Source organism: Dipodomys merriami, unplaced genomic scaffold, assembly GCF_024711535.1.
Source record: "Dipodomys merriami isolate MVZ:Mamm:240054 unplaced genomic scaffold, mDipMer1.0.p SCAF_2, whole genome shotgun sequence".
NCBI lineage: Eukaryota > Metazoa > Chordata > Mammalia > Rodentia > Heteromyidae > Dipodomys > Dipodomys merriami.
Window position 1 is genome coordinate 100,239,327 of NW_027203381.1, and position 20,099 is coordinate 100,259,425.

The 20,099-nt window shown below is 36.0% G+C and overlaps 1 protein-coding gene across 8 annotated transcripts in view; it reads left to right on the forward strand.

Moving 5' to 3' along the window:
- Robo1 (roundabout guidance receptor 1) overlaps nucleotides 1–20,099 on the forward strand; it is an 820,976-nt gene that overhangs the window by 773,550 nt on the left and 27,327 nt on the right. For 5 of the 8 annotated variants that reach the window (XM_070030453.1, XM_070030452.1, XM_070030454.1 and 2 more), the window contains 6 exons: nucleotides 928–970; nucleotides 3,462–3,616; nucleotides 6,332–6,667; nucleotides 8,577–8,684; nucleotides 11,730–11,874; nucleotides 15,577–15,825. In XM_070030453.1, coding sequence (XP_069886554.1) covers nucleotides 928–970; nucleotides 3,462–3,616; nucleotides 6,332–6,667; nucleotides 8,577–8,684; nucleotides 11,730–11,874; nucleotides 15,577–15,825 — 1,036 coding nt within the window. The remainder of the gene's footprint in view (nucleotides 1–927; nucleotides 971–3,461; nucleotides 3,617–6,331; nucleotides 6,668–8,576; nucleotides 8,685–11,729; nucleotides 11,875–15,576; nucleotides 15,826–20,099) is intronic. The other 3 variants (XM_070030457.1, XM_070030456.1, XM_070030460.1) reach the window with 1 other exon arrangement.

Sequence of the window (20,099 nt, forward strand, 5' to 3'; positions counted from 1 at the left end):
AATATTCAAAATGGTAACCAACATGTCCAGCACATATGAAAGATAAAACTTCATTTTCCCCAAGTCCAAATTCTCTGCCCCATTCAGTTTCCTTGCAACGGGACCCCTTCCCTCTCATCACTCCCATCAGTCAGCAGTGTACCTGTAGCCGGGCCTCTTGGTTTTAATCCAGTTACTGGAATGTCTGGGAGCAGTTATCTCTCCCTAACAGACTACCAGTTCAGAGTTTTTCTAAGTAGCAAAACTTGGCAGCTTTGGAAAACACATTTCTCCCTAGAAAATGTGTCTGTATTCACAGAAAAGCTAATCTTCTTAACCCCTTGCCTAACTATGTGCAAATCTTCTTTTTTGTTGTTGTTGGTCTAGCCATGTTTTCAATCCCCAATTTATCAAGCTGAGGATGCTTTTAGAAGCATTAAGATATATTTTCATTATGTATACATGGTTGATGTAAATATAATGAGAAAGGGTTTTCACAAGCTGGAAGAGAAATAGGTCACCTTAATTAATAGTCACAACCCAGCACACATGTTTGTGTATACCAAGAGCATTTATCTCTGTTTTCCTGACATCTTCTGGGAAGGATGCATACATATCATGAAATTGTGGGATCTGATAAATTCAAAAGGGATTTATAAAGCTGTTAATCAATAAATAAGGGTCATGTTTATCATGAATCTACTGTAATTTTTGTTTTCCTCAACCTTGTTGGAATTTTAAGAAAATAAAACCAATGCATACTTAATTCTACAAAAAAACTAAAATAATAGTCCAATAATAAATATGTTATATCTTATAATGACTTGTATCTTGTTTCTAGTAAGGAAGAAATAATTTCATTTTTGTAGGATTTTCATGAATGTAATGGTTTTGGACTATGCAGGCATGTTTATTAATTGTTCTTTTTATTTTTTTGTAACATTCTAGTAACTTATCAGAGAGGAGGTGAAGCTGTGAGCAGTGGAGGGAGGTAATTATTTTGCTTGTTTCATGGAGCCTAAGTGGGAATTCCAGGTGTTCCTTTTTGTCTTCATCTGAGATACAATGTCTTCTTCTTTTTGAAAAAAAAAAAAAAGGTTTACCTTAAAAACAAAAATTGTTCCACCATCTTAAAAAGATTCCATTTGAGCTCTGCTGTTAAACTAAACGAGATACATTACCAATAGGAGCCGTTGCATTTTAGCAACTGACCACACGAGGGCGGACTTTAACCAAAAAAGACCAGACTTGCTGATTTAGCAAGTGATTAAAAGGAGTTAAGGTGATTAAGCTATGGCATTTATGAAGATTAAGAAATATAGCTAGTTAACAGATACTATCAAAGAAAAAAATGCTCATTTGAAAATCTGCCGAACGCAGCAGTTGCTCATAAGTTGCAGGTTATGTTTGTTTCTGATGGCTCTGCTTTCAGCATAGGTCACATCTCCATTTGAAGGGAAATATGGTGAACTAGAAGAAAGGATCTAGGTAGCTTGTTAACAAAGAGATTTTCCCCCCTCTAATTAAAATGAACCTCCATCCTGTATTTATGAATTCTTTTGGTAATTATCATTCAGTGAACCTTAATATATTCACAGAGAAATCACAAATTGGTGTGGCAGGAGGTTGAAGGAGCTGAGGTAGGGTGTCATTGCATGAGGCAAGCTAAAGGAAATTCCACAAAATGCTGATTTGGGGTTTCAAATGCAATAACATCCTGGTACCAGGGGAGAACAAAAAGATTTCCCAACTAAAACCATTTTAAAATTCAAATTCAGTTAATTTATTGAGTGCCCTTCTTTGTAAAGTTGAATAAGCTTCTGGGCAGAGAAAACTAGTAAGATGTGATTCTTGAATTCAAGGAGCAGAACATCAGACAAAATAACTGAACTTAGTAATTTCTTTCCTAGGGACAGCTAGCTTCCTGTTTTCATACCTGTGAACCTAAGCCCCAAAGACCCAAGGCCAGAGAGATTTTCATAACGAATAAATCCCCTAGGTTGAGGCATTAGATCAGAGCATGTCATGGTTTTTGTTTTGTGTTTCACTTCAGGGGAATATCATGTAAGTCAAAGCCCGGGCATTTGTGAAAGAGCTTCTGGCATCAGGATGTTTTCTCATGAGTAAACCTGGGGTGCTTGATTATTTACCCACCTCTTTATAGGTGAATATTCATGGATGCCGACATCAATTGGCTTGAAACTGTTCTCTGTGCATGGACACATGTGCACACACTCAAAATCCTGTGCACACACAGAAACCATAAGCTTGTTCATTCTCTAAATAATCTGTACCTGGGATAGAAGGTGCTATTGTATAGGAAACAATGGCCAGATAGCATACTGTTTTCTATGGCCAGAATTTTTTTTAAAAATTCTTCACTGATTTGAAAATTTTACTAATAACTAACTTTTCAAAATAAAAACAGAATTCTAGCAGTGATTTATTTCAAATACTAAATAGATATGAACATTTTTCTAAGTGAAATGATAAAGGATGCAGGGATGACACAGAGGTAACAGAGTGAAGGTATCAGCTACAAACATGATTGAATTGTGATTTTTCCCCCTTTATCATGAATTCCAAGTATACGGCAGGAAGTGTTTTAGCTGCTTAGAATCTATCGGTGAACAAAGTAGAAAAAAGTCTCACTCTTGTGTATCTTAGATTGTAGCAGAAAAAGATACCTGGTGAATAATAACTTTTTTTTAAGTCAACTGAACCATATAAGCAGTTGGCAAGAAATGTGGGAGATGTTCAATAGAATCAAAAAGTGGGCTCATAATGGGACAATAAAACTATGGATGGCCTTCATCTTTAAAACTATTCCAAACATATCTCAACAGAAAGCTACAGTGTAAGTTGCTAATCCTTTTTTTCTTTTGGAAACCAATCATAAATAGAAAAGTTCTGTCAGCCTATGATGACAGCAAAGCATTCACAGTCATTGTGCTTTGTTTTATGTATGTATGTATGTATGTATGTATGTATGTATGTATGTATTTACTTATTTATTTGGAAAAAAGCACAGTCACATGAGAATTGTAATTTTATAGTAGACCCAAAATGAAGAAACTCAAATGATGCTAACTAGAATGTATTTAATATACTACAAGTCAAAAAAAAGGAAAGAAAGAAATAAGAAAGAAAGAGAAAGAACTAGTTTCCTACATTTTTAGGTGCCATATGTAATTTTTAATTACTGTGACGAAAGGCAATATGGAATAATGCCAACAATAGCAAATTGTAGCTCCAAACACTAGTCTATCTGCTTGGTAGATTATGACTTGATGCACAATTCTGAGATATACCCCAGCACTTTCTGTTAGAGTTGCCTATCTGGAAATAAAGAAGAATCAGAGTATAATACTGTTCAACCAAATGATTGCATAATGAACAAAATGGAGTGTTTCTGGAGTTCCCAGTGAGCAGCCTTTTTTCCATTCACAAAACATTTGGCATCATGTATTTCTTTTCTTCAGGCCAGGACTTCTGAACATCAGCGAGCCTGCAGCACAGCCCTGGCTGGCAGACACGTGGCCCAACACTGGCAACAATCACAATGACTGCTCCATCAACTGCTGCACGGCTGGCACCGGGAACAGCGACAGCAACCTGACCACCTACAGTCGCCCAGGTTAGGGCCACACAGAGCGTGGGATGGGTTTCCAGGAAGCCTTGGACAGAATTAGCCAAAAGGAACCACGTCTCCTTTTCCTCTCCCTGCAGAGTGCAGGAAGAAACAGTTGCCTCAACATTCCCCTGAAGCAATGAACATGACATAGCAAACTAGTCCAATTCAGGCATTTTTCTCTGTCCTTCAATCCTTATGCTTTCCACTCTACCAAGGAAATTGTCCCTGAGGTTAGCCTATACTCATTCTAAAATAGAGAACAAATTACAAGAAAAATTAAATCATGGCAAAGTGTTGATAAGACTGTAGATAGTTATGATCTTGGACTAGAACTATGAAATATTTATAATATTTAATTATTTTCACAGTACTGAGAAAAACTCTGATCCAAAGGTCAATGAATCTGTAAAGTGAACCAAATTCTCCACTGACAGTAATTACAACAATAATAGTAGTAATAACAATTTTGCAACAAAAGTAACAAAAAAAAATCGGAAGTAGAAGTTTGCTAAAATTTTCACTGAGATTTTATAGAAGTAAATCCTAAGGGCACAAGAAATATAAATAGATATGTATATTGTAGGTATACATGCATGCACTAATTGCCTACTATGTATTTTGGTATAGGTATATATGAGTAAGGACATTGCTCTGCTAAAGTTTTACCACTCACTTATTATAGTAGAACAAATGAATGTGGAATACATAAGATAAAGGATAACATTTATAGACAATTTCTTATAAAACTTCAGCATGAACACTCTAACAAGTGAAGAGATATGGCTATGAATGGGAAATAACTCCTGTACTATAGGGAAAAAAAGACTGGCAAGAAAAAAGATGGACCTATAAGAATAAATCACAGAGAAATTTGTGATTACTTTAAAACAACCCCGTGCTTTAGTCACTCAGTGAGAACATAGTATCATCATGTGACCACTTATGACCTCCAGAGTTGCCATGTTCTGGTTGTTTGCAGATAGTCACATAATTGTAAGTAAGCGTCTATATGGAGACCTAGAGGCCATGAGACATGGTAATACCCATTTACATTAAGAAGTGGGGTAGTGGGGCTGGGAAGGTGGCTCAGTGATAGAGTGTTTGCCTTGCATGCATGAGGCCCATGGTTCGATTCCTCAGCACCACATAAGCAGTAAAAGCCAGAGGTGGTGCTGTGGCTCAAGTGGTAGAGTGCTAGCCTTGAGCTGAAGAGCTGAGAGACAGCGCCCAGGCCCACATTTCAGGCCCCACAACTGGCAAAACAAATAACAACAACAACAAAAAAAAACCCCACAAGAGTGGGGTAGTGACTGGCCACTGAAAGCTACTTACATTAAGTAAAATAAATAAGATACAACTTAAAATTCAGCTCTTCATCTTCCTAGTTACCTATCAGGTGATCCACAGTTACATATGGCAAGTGGTTTCTCTGGAAAGTAATACCATTTCAAAACTTTCCAGTATCTCTTTTAAAAAAGAACAACAACAACAAAAAAAACCCATCTGATTGGATAATACAGATAAAGAAACATGGCAGAATCCAACGGGATTTTGAGAGCCATTGTTTTTTTATAATACTTCTTCACAGCTATTAAATAGTACTTAAGACCTTGAAATTAAGGACAAGATTTCTTAAAGACTAAAGGGATAAAATACCTGTACCATTGATCATGTAGTATTGAATTTTAAGGTAGGTGGCTTAAGTAAGACAGAAAAGTTGCAATTTTTTTCTTACAATCATATTCATATTTACAGATTTCATAATAATTCTAGTTTGTCAGTTTTTAAGTATATCCTGTTTGAAAACCTATTTTCAAGGAGCTCAGCTAAGTTAGTGGCACTATGAAACAACACTAGTATGATAATAGCATGTTTTTCCCATGGTAACATTTTTTACTTCAATATGTTTTACTTTAAAATGTAACTCCAGTCTAACTGCTGTAGTAATACTTTCAACCATAGGCCTATATGTATCAGCCATTTAATTCCTAATTATTTCAATTAAGGGAAAATGGGAGTGGAAATGAGATATTAGACTTATTAGATATTATTTCAGGCTTTATTTGATTAAATGACCCTGGTTACTATAATTCATTTTGTCATCATTATTACCATTTTATGCTTCTGGGGTATCATTATAATACCATGAAAAAATTATTTTCTTCAAAATAATTATGCTTATATGAGCAACATATGAGCTAATAAAATTCTTCTGAGCACTATTTACTCTTACTTTGCTCTGGTTCCTCTTATCTTTTTAATATAAAACAAAGATCTCAGGTATTTTGATCTGCTGATAGAGCATTTCTCTCCTCTCCCTCTTGGTTCTGTTGCTTTGACAGCTAACTTCTAGATTCAAATTAGCTTAGTAAGTAACTCAAGACTAGAAAATTTTAAAGTTGACCCTTATACATTTATTTTAATGGAATTCCTAGTATCAGAGTCATTAAAGGAAAATTATTTTAAATTGGATAAATTACTCACCTCACAGCACTAAGGGATGCTCAAAATTATTGTACACTCTATTGTACACTCTAATATTCTCTATGTTGCTTTTGAAATCCCTTGTGAATATTTGGTCATTCCTACTGATCTTATTTCCTCCCATTTGTACTTGACCACCCAATTTTACTGTGAGTCACAAAGCTTCTTAGAAAGCAATTGAAAAGGAATAACCCTGCAGAATGACTTTCTCCTTTTCCTCTCCATTGCACATAGCTGATTGTATAGCAAATTATAACAACCAACTGGATAACAAACAAACAAATCTGATGCTCCCTGAGTCAACTGTTTATGGTGATGTGGACCTTAGTAACAAAATCAATGAGATGAAAACCTTCAATAGCCCAAATCTGAAGGATGGGCGTTTTGTCAATCCATCAGGGCAGCCCACTCCTTACGCCACCACCCAGCTCATCCAGTCCAACCTCAGCCACAACATGAACAATGGCGGCGAGGACTCGAGCGAGAAGCACTGGAAGCCACCTGGTCAGCAGAAGCCAGAAGTCGCCCCAATTCAGTATAACATCATCGAGCAAAACAAGCTGAACAAAGGTGAGGGCTGGGAATTGGATGTTCAGCCTTCTGTGTCCCGATGCTCTTAACCCTTATGCAGCTCTCTGTCAAAACTTGCCTGTGTCTCGCAAATGCAACCTTTCCTTTTGGTCCAGCGGTATTCTTCTTTCTTTGGTTTCTTTGGTTTCCAGTGTCAAAGAGTTAATTAGCACAACAATACCTTGGAAAATTGATTTTTATAATAACATATAAGTATCATCAAATGGCTTTGCGATTAATTTAAATTTGATAGTAAGTGAGGGATTGCTCGGGACATGCAATCTTTTATTCATAAGGCAGATGTCCAACCGTCACAATGCCTCACATTTTCAATAAATAGACTATCCCATCTTCCCACTTGAGGATGGAAGATAATTGCTTCTACATGGTCCTATAAACGAATGGTATTATTTTTTATATCAAATTGAAGAAAAAAATAATTAAATTAAACTTGAACTGGAGAAGTGGTTCAATTTGTTCTATCACTTCATATGGTTACTAAACTGCTAGGATGTATAATTTTAGAGCCTAAATTTCCTTGGCTGACCTGATTGAAGTCTGTCAGGATAGAACCTAAAATAAATTGAGTTCACTATTAACTTGAAGCAGCAGAATAGCATTTTATGGCCTGGGGGGAAATGACTCTGTATGGTGCTATGTGTAGGTTGGAATAGATAGGTATTTGATTTCTTTGTAGTTCTTCAGGCTACTGCTTTTAAAACATGATTTGCAAAGTTATACCTCCAGGAAAAGCAGAATTGCTCTAGTTTCAATAAATGGGCAATATGGTGCTAGTATCCAGGTATAGAATGCATTTTATCATAGCTAATTAGAGACGTAGAGTTGTTCTATTCAGGCTTCAATTGGGAGCGTTTTCGTCAAAAATAAAATTTATTACAACCCCGAATTACAAGAAGATAATGTAAATATTTTATCGGATTGCGTTCATGTTATCTGTTTTAATTGGAAAGTAACATTCTCCTAGCCTTTTCCCCAACGCTTGACTGATCTAAGAACCCAATTAAATAAGTGCTTATTAAGATTTCTGTACAAGTTCATGACAAAAAATGGAATTGGTGAGTTTCAGCAATCATGGGGTTTAGCATGCAGATTCTGACATAATTCTTTCCTTAGTTTATAGCTCGTGGATTGCTGTGACAGTGTTCTGTACAGATATTTCAGAACTCTGATTTGGGTTTATGTTGCTTATAAGCAAATTCAGTGTGTCAAAGGATAATAGATATCATGGAATGCAATGAGAATGATTATTGTTGACTGTATTCCACTGGCAAACTTATCAATTGGATTTTCACATTTGCCTAAGTAAGCAGAGGTTTCTGGGAAAAGATTAATATCTTTTACTCTCATTAAGGATAATTTTATTAGGTACAAGCTTGCTGACAAGTTTTTGTTTTGCTGTATAGATTTTACTTTTGAAACATGGTCTCGCTGGATAAGCTCAGGGTGACCTCAAACTAAAGCCTCCTGAGTGATGGAATTATGCACATTTGCTGCCATGCTAGCACAATTTTTGTTTTTTTAATTATTTGCACACATGATTTTTTGACTTATTTAAATTGTTTTGTTACCATGTACATGTACATGTACTTAGCGATGTGCATATATAACATGTACATGTGTGTAATATGGATATGAGGGTGTGGGTGAGTAGAGGCGTTCTACCACTGAGCTATACCCCCGATCCCTGTAGTTGTATTTTATAAATATTTACCTCAAGTATATGCCTTCACATATGCTAACAGTATGGATGTAAAACAAAGAGATAAGCAGGCAAATAAATGATCCAATTGGTTCCTTCCTTTATTCAGACATATAGACAAACCAGAGATGTAATGTAATTCACAAAGAGAAAAATGGATACTTATTTTTTCCCCTCTAAAATGTCTAGATTATCGAGCCAATGATGCAATTCCAACAACTATCCCATACAACCAACCGTATGACCAGAACACAGGAGGCTCCTACAACAGTTCAGATCGAGGAAGTAGTACATCTGGTAAGTGAGGAGTGCCAAAGAAAATATCAACCTCGCCATCAGAACAAGAGCACATTCCAAGATCACTAACAGAGTGTTACCCGACTTGTGTATTCACGTAGCATACAATCAATTTATGTCCTTGGAATTCCAGACCTGAGTCTGGTCTCTGCAAGTTAAAGGAGTATCCACCCAATAAACCTTCTTGTTTTCTACTTGGAATAAAATGCTAGGCACTTTGTTTTTCTTTTGGTTAATGAACATCAGTAAAATCAGAAGTATGCCCTAACCTTTAATGAAAATATGTTGCACATGTAGTTATCTACTAAACATATGACCATTTGAAAGGAGACTGTAAAAGCAATAATATGAGGTCACTTAGGCATGATGAAAGAGGGACTCAATAACCTGAGATGTAGGTACAGAGGGAAGCTGACAGTGTATAATCTCCATATATTCTCTCTGTTCTTACTCGAAACCTCACAAAGCAACCTTGCCAGCCCTAGGATTCGCATTGCTGCTCTTCCCTGTGGTCTTCATGCTGGTGCAGCTGTTTGCCAGCTGTTTTCCTGATAGGGGCTGCAGCTGGCCGCTTACTGGTACTTAAGTCCTGTTTTTCTAATTAAAGGCGGTTCATTATTAGAAGGAACATGTGGCAAGTCACACCACAATGAAAACAAACCGATTGATCTTGAGTGGAGTATGTTTCTGCAAGACGGAGTAAAAAAAACAGCACATCCTGGCAACTGGATATAAGTTGTCTTTAGATTCTTTTAGGCAAAAGTCTCTACCTCTGTGCTGTAATGAGTATCACATTTGCTATTTTGCTGCCTTTACTTCCTTCACTATGCTTCTTCGGTATTTCCTTTTGTATGTGGAAATGGTTTGGATGAAAAGTTTAAGCCCTTTACGTTTCACGGTTCTCACAAATTCTGCTGTCTTTCTTTTAACAATTAAAATATTATTTAAAGGTTGTAAGTCATTAGCTTTTAACCAACCTCCATCCCAAGACTCAAACACCTAGATCTCTGCATGCTGCTGGAGCTATTTGTTATTCTATGGATATTTGGTGAGAAGATTACAAAAATGTGAAATCTGGTGATAGGAGAGGAGGGGGAAAAAGCGAGGGAATAAAGTGTAGGTGTGTGCACGTGCGTGCACTAGCACGCAGGCGTGCATTTGTGTGTTTTCCAGTTTTCCAGTACTGGAGTTTAATCTCAGGGCCTCATACTCTGCTTTAGATTTTTTAATTCAAGGCTAACACTAACCACTTGAGATACACCCCACTTTGGCTTTTTACTTGTCCATTGGAGATAAGAGACTTCTCATGGACATCATCATCATCATCATCATCATTCTAAACTAGTTGTACAAAGGAGTTGCCACTTAACAAAGCAGTTTATGAATACAGCGTATCTTGATCATCCTTTTGGCATTCTCGCCTATCTCTTATCCACCTCTTCTTTCACTTTTATTCATTTTGTAGGATAGATATTGGATTTTTGTCTGCATTTTCCCCATCTTCTCCTCTTCATTGGTCCAGTCCTTTCCCCACCCTACCCTTTGCCAGTCCCTGCTCCCTGGAGTTTTATTGTCCTTAACATTGATTTTGGATTTCTAAGGAACTGAAGTATTTGAGATCTCACTCCAATCAACAGTATTTCAGTTCATCACATTTGTGTAGTGTGTGAACTCCCCAGCTTATTTACTTAGGAGTTTGAACACTAAATCTCGCTTCCATAGATAAGGGAAAACATGGATCCTTTGTTTCTCTGTGCCTGACTAATTTTTTCGAACCTCAGACCTCACACCCCAGCCTTCTGAGCAGCTAGGATTGGAGGCATGAAACACTGGCACCCAGTGATGTTAACCTTCTTAAGGCTGCTGGGGTGATTAATGATTCACATGTGTCAGGAAATCAAGAGAAGACATTGGTTAATGTCATCTTGATACAAGTGAAGAAATAAAGAACAGAGACAAAGAATATAGCATAGTAGTAACAGCCAGTTCTTTACCCTCCTGTTCCCCCCCACACCCCTACATACACTTGACATGTAAGAATATCTGGTATGACAAATAATGCCATTGACTGAAAACTCCCAGTAACTTTAAGCAAAGACTCTTTGTATAAGCTAAGACCTGTTTTATTCACCATGTGATTGTAGCTGATTCACTTAGGGTTAAAAAAGTTAAAGATAATACACTAATACAAAGAGGTCATATGAGAAAAAAATTAACTGCAAACTCATGGTTGATAATTATATGTAAACCTGTAATATATAATAGTTGAGGAGTATTTTGTCCCCAAATATATTTTGATCCAAAAAATTTAAAAAGATGAGTATTATATGTACAGCTTTCAATGATTAAAGAATATGCCAACTCCAAAATCCTAACTTGAAGCACTGAGCTGCTTCAAACTACTAATCTCCAACTATATTGGTTTTTTTTTTACTGGAAATTCTAATTTTATTGAAAGAACGGCTGAAAACACTTCTTGAAAGAACATTTTTCTGACTCTTTTGTCATTAGTTATATTAGTTCTTCTAGCAATTATATCCTTCTCCGCCTTCTTTTCTAAAGAAAACTAGTAATTTAATTGTGCTTAAACCATTTCAATGGACAAGTACAAATTATATATATATTCAGTGATTTAATGCAACAGTGAAACTCTAATAGATCATATCTGTATCATATTGTAGTTTAGGTTTCAGCAATTAAATAATAGAAAGGCACGCCAGAAAATATGTCTACAGCTCATTTGTTTTAGATGATAATCCATAATACAATTAATTGCTGTAGGAAGATCACTATTAGTGATATGACTCGTAAAATTCATTTTTGCTTTTGTATTGCTCTCTTTGCTATGTATTTTCCTGTTAAACTTGGCAGTATTTTGCTTTTCCACTTATTCAAAATTCTGTTTAAAATTAATGAGGAAAACTGTATCTTATCTCCCTCTCTATAAATTATAAGATCATTTTTGCTGGAATTAATTAACTTCGGGACAATGGAAACATTTTTTAAAGCTAGAAATAAAAGAAGTATGTTTTATTTCTCTTCTAGGGAGTCAAGGGCACAAGAAAGGGGCACGAACACCCAAGGTACCAAAACAAGGAGGAATGAACTGGGCAGACTTGCTTCCTCCCCCGCCAGCACATCCTCCTCCACACAGCAACAGTGAAGAATACAGTGTTTGTGTAGATGAAAGGTAGGGAGACATCAAATAGAAGTCCGTGTGACTATTTAAACCAGTACAAGCCATTCTCAAACTAGATGGCCAAGAGGCTGCTTCTTTGGATGGACAGTGTTGACATCAGACCATAAACCCTCTTCAAGGTTGCCTCCCCAAAAAAGAAGAATTCATATTTAGAAGATTCTTTATGAACAATCTTGCACACATTTTTGTGTGAACATGTGTGTTTACACACATCTATGTAAAATCACCCGACTGAGTTCAGGTGTATAGAACTATATGTGTCATTTTGTGCTTTGTGCACCGGTGAGAGTCATTTCAGTCAGCATTGGGCCACATCTATGATGATGGCTTCATAAGGGTATAATGGAGGAAGAAAAAGGTGATACTGCATGGTGTTGTAACTGTAACTTTTCTATGTTCAGAAATGTCTAGCAACAACACAAGTATTAACTATTTTGTTCAAGTTGCCTCCTGTATTCAGCACAGCAACGTTCTGGTGAGGTTTACAGTGTTGGAGAAACAGAGTGCATCTACTTAGTGTCATTCTGCAGTGGACTGTGTCATCCAGCTTGTGTGAACTCTTTGGTCACCAACAATGCATGTTTTAGAACCTAGGAGCACATGTTACGTGCCATGTTATGGTGTTCTGAAAACTATTTTTCCTTAGATACTCCTGCTGTGCTGGAAATGGAGGGAATTAAAACTTGTTAGCATTGATCATCAAAAGGAGCTAATAAGTGAAAATAGTTCACATGAAAAACCTTAGAACATTGAACCATCTCTAGGAGATGTCCAACTAAACATGGTACTACCAAAGTAAACACAACATCAGCTTCACAGCAGAACCAAGAACTCACATGACATATAAAATTTACTACCTAAAACTAAAATCTACCTGAAAATTGTCTTTCCAGTAACTAGAAATAAAAATACTTAATTTTTTCTACACACACACACACACACACACACACACACACACACACATGCACACATACACATATACACACACATACACATATACACACACATACACAAACACAAGTGTTTTCCAGTTCCACTCTACTCAGATTCAAAGAATATATACTGTTCTCCAATAATTTTAATCAAAGTAATCAAGTCATGTTTTATACAAATGTATTTATACACAGTCCTTGTTATCCATACTTCATAAGGTTACTGTGGGATTCAGCCTATGTTCCATGTGCTTTATATCTTTGATTGTACAATAGTTTAAAATGCACAAATCATTGTTAGCATGTGACTATGCAAAGCTAGCCCATGGGTCAGATTTTTCCCATAGTCCATAGTTGGCTAACACCTGTACTACAGAATCCATAAACACCAAACTTTGTTAACTGACAATTCTGTAATACCCTTCAGTAATGTGACATATGTCAAAATTACAACTATCATAACTATTATAAGTTGAGGTATACCATTAATTTTAATTATTATAACACTGTACCATTGTAAGAATCATTCAAACTTTGTTTCTCTACTTTCTCACAAATACATATTAGGGTCGCCTTATATTTTTCACTATTCTAAAAATCCAACAATAATGATATACTGGTACTTCTACTTCTAATGAAATTGTTGCAAACACTGAGTTAGCAAATACTGAACCATTGTTCCTAGGGTAAATATGAATTTAGATTACTTTTTTGTCAGTACAGAACCATGTTTTATGTGTGCTCTGATGAAAGATACCTTATTTAATATATATTTGTTCATTAACATGAAACACAGCCAACAACACTATGTCATTACTCAGAAAAATTCATCTCTCACAGAAATAAGGCATATCACAGAACTCTTGTGCTTATGAACATGGAATCACACTTCAGTACTGATTTTAGGTACTGTTTTAAACAGGAAACCAAAAAATAATTCAAAATGTGGGGCTCTAACTAAGCTGTGATAGAAGAATCGATCCTTAGGTATCATCGGAACAGTGACAAAAGAAAGCAGGATAATGTTGTTTTACATCAGCTGTGCATATTCGTGTCATGGGCTCAGATTTTGGGTCCGTTTGTGGAGATGGCCATGAAAATGTCACCAGTACTTATTTGGGAGATTATAAATATATTTTACTGAGTCGGTGAACTTGAAAATAAGGAGTCTGAAATAGCAAAGATCAATTCAGCTGTGTTTTAAAGCTTGATTCTCCCAGCTATTTGGATACATTTGCTCCTATTTTGGTTTACACAAGTAGACTTAAAATGAAGTATGCTGATTTAGATAATTAAAAACAAGAATTATAGATATCACTATAGGCCAAACCGAAAGAATGATTTTAACTGGGAAGAAAGAAGCTTTGCTGGTTGTTCTTAACCTTGTCACATGAGAAGGTTCTCAATTAAGAGGAGAGTTTCAGGGACATAAAGACCACACAGAGCTGTGGACTCCTGGAGATCTAACATGAAACACATGGCAGGGAGTGAGAGGAAGCTTCGAAAGCAAATGCAAACCAGATTATGCTGAGACGTGAATGTCTTGCATTGGCATTTTTTTCTCTAGGCAATTACAGAGCCATTTATTATTTTGGAGCAAATGAATCACCCAAGAGTGCTGTGCATTATAGTAAAGTAATTTTGAAGCAATATGAAGATTTTAAGAAAAGAGTGACCAGAGGCAAAGAGATCAATTAAAAGATTAATGCAGTAACACATGTAGCAGATAAAAATAAGGAAGAGACTCAAGAGATTTTATAGAAGGAGATGAATTGGTGAACAGTTGGAGAGAGAAGAGAAAAAGGAGCAATGTTCTACATGATTTCTGGTTGATGAGTGATCAAACTGCTATGTTACTTTATAACAATGAATGTATATAGAAAAGAATGACAAAGGGTGAGCTATTAGGATTAGAAAATAAAGTAAGGTACAAAGCATCCACATTATTTGAACATCAACTCTCCTGAGTTAAGAGCAACAAGACAGGTAACGTAATAGAGAATGAGTAGGGATTTGTGGTAGCAAAGTACAATTTATAGAATGCAGTACATCAGAACCATTCTCATTGACAGGCCCATAGCATGGAGGGTGAAGAAGAGGCTGAATTTCCCCCAGATTCATCTTGTTTTCCTCACAGCTCTCAGAAGAGGTGAAGGGCATTTCATTCTTCACGGGCATTGTCTTTTCCCTCATCATCCCAAATACAAACCAACTTGTTTTTTCATGTCCAACTAAAGAAATAGTGATCGTTTACAGGTTCAGAGAAAAAGGTGATTGTATTGGATTAAAGTTGATTTCCAATGCATCTTCCTTTGGATGGAGTGAGAGTACTTGTATCCAGAGTTTAGAACTTCATCTTGGGCAATCTGAGATATCAATTTTAAATAAGAGAACAAATTGAAGTAGAGGAACAAAATATACCAAATACATCTGAGATATACGAAATTAAACTAGGTCCAGTAGATTTCTTTATTGCGTGAAACCTGAGCCTATAAAGATAAAATGTGTTCACGAAAGTACAGAATCTCAGAGGAAATAAATTAGTAGTCATTCATCAATCTGTGTTAACTGTGAGATATTTTAAACAATATCTCATTAATTTGAGAAATTTGAAAAAACTATTCCAATTTGAATCATTTTTGAAAAGCTATTCAAAGAATAGATTTGAAATAAACTATTCAAAGCTGATATTTTACTCACTGTACAAATCATTTAATCGGAAACTTGAAGTAAGTCAATATGTTCTTATAATCTGTCATAGCTATGAACAAGAAATGCCATGCCCTGTACCGCCAGCAAGGATGTACTTGCAACAAGATGAATTAGAAGAGGAAGAAGATGAAAGAGGCCCTACACCCCCTGTGCGAGGAGCAGCATCTTCTCCAGCTGCTGTTTCCTACAGCCATCAGTCCACTGCCACTTTGACCCCTTCCCCACAGGAGGAACTCCAGCCAATGTTACAGGATTGCCCAGAGGAGATTGGCCATGTGCAGCACCAACCAGAAAGGAGGTATGGTACTAATAACATGGGTTCCAACCTATCAGATTATTTCCCCTCACAGTGGCAATATCAACACTGTCCCAACTAATTTACAAGTTGCATGGTTACAATACTGTCCAGCAATGTTGTTGACTATCACATTAGGTTAAATGATCCCTGAATGGGTAGGCATAGAATAATATTCACTGATACTCACCCACTTAGGATAATTATTAGGGTATTAGAGTAAGCATTAGGATAATTCAGAAACACACGGTTTGCTAATTCCATAACATGTCCCTTACATAAGTTTTCCTTATGTATAGGCAAGTCAGAAAATAAAATTAAGCTCATATATTTTTTTTCTCTCACAGCTGTAACGTTACTGGAAGATGAGTTTGTTACATTCATTTTATGTTCGACTCAGATGCTCTTATTTTGGCTTAGATAATAGATGGAATGTTTTCTCCAGGCTACTAAATCATGTGTGTATCTATGTGCATGTGTGGGTATGCACAGACTATTTTAGACTATAGATTGAGCATCACCAAACAATACATTTTTATTGCATATAATGTTGACACTTGTCATTTCTATGACATAAAAGCTGTTACTGAATGTGTTAGCTCTTGTGCATTGCAGATAATTTTGTTTGTACTATTTTATTGCCCTGGATACATTATATTATGTATCTATGCCTTCCCATATTCTTAATATCCTTTGAAACTGACTATATTATTTGCCACAGAAGGTTTTCCTTCAATATTCTGGAAAGTATAATACATTCTACTTTATGGTTCTTGAATTTTTCTGTGTAGACTGAAAAGGAATATGTAAGACTATTATGAACTATTATATCATTAAGAGGTTATTAATAAATTCAAATCATACGCTAGAATAAAAAAGTAGTTAAAACTTATTTTGTGTGACAAGGGGAGGGGGTTGGATGGCCATTTATTTAAATTTAATACTATTAACCTTTGGAATAATAGGAAGATTGAGAGCACATGAACCCTTTCTTTCCTCTACTAAGGTCAAGAGCCATCTCTCCTATTCTTATTAGAAAAGAAAGATAGTCTAATAGAGACTATTAAGCTCAGAAATACCTTCTTTCATTATCTAAAACTATCTGTTTCCTTTCTATTCTCTCTGTATTGCTAGTGATAACCGCTTCTTCCTTTTGGCTAGTCTATTCCTGTGTTTTCCGTTACAAAATCCTTTCCATCTTCCTGGCAAACAAAGATCAGTTCATTCTAATCTTATCATTTGTCTTTAAACTTATTTCTTGCTTTATTATTTACTACTTCCCTTAGCCATCTCTACTAATTCCATGGCCTCCTACTGTTTAGTATTTTTAGGCTACTTCCTTCCTATTGACTCCCCCCCCTCCTGTACTTTAGCCCATTGCATTCTGGCTTCTGTCAGCTTGATGAAAGCAGTCTCCTAATGGTGAAATGTAAAGCCTTCTTAGTCTTTATCACAGTTAAGCTTTCTTCAGTGATGGCAAATTGGCAGATCCTTGTGAGAATCAAGTGAGATAATGTACATTAAGTTTCTCAAGTAGGGAAAGTATTCAACAAATAATAGTTAACCTTACATCCTCATCCTATATACCACTCAGTTAGCTAGTTCACTGTTACTTGAAATTTTCTGATGGCTGATTATGTATGCAACTAGACCTCACTGTTTCTTTTTCTTTTTTTTTATGTATCTTTTTTATTGTATAAATACTGTACAGAGAGGTTATAGTTACTTCAGTAGGGTAATGAGTGCATTTCCTATCGTGCATTGTTACCTCCTCCTTTGTTTTTCGCCTACCATCCCTTCCCTCCCCAACTCCTCCCTTCCCGCCCCCAAAATTATAAAGTTCCATGAGATGTACAAGACACTATGTTGAACTCACCATTTTCTTGAGTACAATTGTGACTTTCACTTAGACATCTTCATGTGTTCGAATCAAAATTAATCTTTTCAGTGAAACTTTTTTTAATTTATTCTTTTTTCCTACTTAATGGCTAACTTTCACACACACACACACACACACACACACACACACACACACATATGGAAAGGTGATGTACAGAAGGGTTACAGTTACAAAAGTTGGGTAATAGGTACATTTCTTTTTGAACAGTGTCACCCCCTTCCCTCATTTTCTCCCAGGCTTTCCCTCTCTTCTCCTTCCCCCCGCAAGTTGTATGGTTCATGTTTAACATAATGTCTAATGAGTATCACTCCTGAATTAGCTCATCCTTTGTCCCACTGTTCCCGTGCTTCCCCTACCCCTTCCCAAATCCAAAAAAACCTCTTACATATAGGACAAAGTGTACAGAAATCAAAACAAAAGGGATAAAACAAATGAAGAAGAAGGAAAAGAAAAGAACAGCAATGCATACAATTTTAAAAAAAAAACTCTTGTCTCCATTTCTTGGAGTTCATTTCAATGAGCATCATTTTATATGATCATATGCACATAGCTATTGAGCCCTTGTGATCCTCTCCTAAGAATGTCCTCCTTTGGTCTGACTGTGTGAATGTTTAGTAGATGAATGAATCAAGAAAATGTGGTATATATACCTACAATAGAATTCTATGCTTCCATCACAATGGATAACATTGCTCTGTTCATAAGGAAATGTAAATATTTTGAAAAAATTATATTAAGTAAACAGAAACATAGGCTGCATGGTTTCTTTCATTTATAATAATTAGAATAACTAGAAGTAAACTCAAAGAATAGTAAAAGACAAAAAACTATATACTTGGACATGATTACCTAATGGCTGTCTTAACTTGGATTATCAACCATCATTTATTTGATAAATATAGTAAAAATAGCAAAAGTATAAGAAATTTTATTTTTAATCATTTTTTACAGTCTTGTGGCTTGAACTCAGGAACTTTATGCTGTGCCTGAGGTTCTTTTGCTACTTTTTTTTTTCTTTGTGTTTTTTTTTTTTTTTTTTGGTTGGCCATGGGGCTTGAACTCTGGGCTTGAACTCTTGTCCCTGCACTCTTCAGCTCAAGGTGAGCACTCTACCACTTGAGCCACAGCACCAGTTCCAGTTTTCTAGTGGTTTATTGGAGATAAGAGTCTCACGGACTTTCCTGCCCGAGCTGGCTTTGAACCTCGATCCTCAGATCTAGCCTCCTGAGTAGCTGGGATTACAGGAGTGAGCCACCAGTGCTTGGTTTACTTTCTTTTGAGTAGTTTATTGAAGATAAGAATCTCACAGACTTTCCTTTCTGGGCTGGCTTCAAACTATGATCCTCAGATTTCAGCTTCCTGAGTAGTTAGGATTACAAGTGTGACCTACTGGTGCCCAACTGGAAAATTGTTTTGTTTTTTTTTTTTAAATAGTCTATTTTAAAATAAGTTATTCTATTTTGTATTATCTCCTGTTACTTTCATGTTATTCCATGACTCAACTAATAGACCAAATTCCTTTAGTGATAACTCCAAAATAGCTCATGATTTTATTCCTTGGTTTTTATTCCTATAACAACAAGCTCTCAGTCTCTATTTCTTGACATACTACCACGCAGTTGAAAGGATCTTCAATTGTCTTCTCCCTTCTCCATACTCAGGTTCTTTCTTTGCAAACAAGTCTAGATGTTTCCTTCATTAAGTCAGATTGCACTGTTCAGCCTAGGTTCAAAGACTTTTACAATCCTTTCCCCTTTACTTATTTATTTGTTCCCATTCCTTTCACACACTCTTCTCATCTTAAGTCTGTTTGAAGCTCCCTGAATTTATTTGAAAGTTGTCAATGAGGCCAGGGTTTTACATATGCTATCATATGATTTTCTAGCCAACCTTTTTTCCTCTTTCCAAGTCCTTCTCAAGTGTCACTCTCTGTGGAGCTTTCCTCTAGTTTTCTGACAAAATCCAGCCAACCTTCTTTCTAGTCTTCTAGAAGCTTTGTTCACATCTCTGTCACCATGCTAACTGGCTTTTGCGTTGCTTTGCATTCACTATCCATATCTGTAAATTCAAAGCTCCCCCCAGGACAGAACTCATGTCTTTGTGTTTCATATGCTTCTTTCCAATATTTGATAAGTAATCTGGTATGTGGTAGAATTTGGCAGTGAACTACTTCTTACTGTTTTAGAATAATAAATGCTTGATGAAATGGACACATATAATCAGGAAATGCATTAAGTATTTGGCCCACTGTTCACAAAGGAAGTATGGATTTGCCAGAATCATTTCTGGAAATAGCACTAATAAAATGTCTATAAAAGTTCATTAAAAATTAAAAACTGCTAAATGTTTTTTAAATGATGAGTGTATATTCTATATG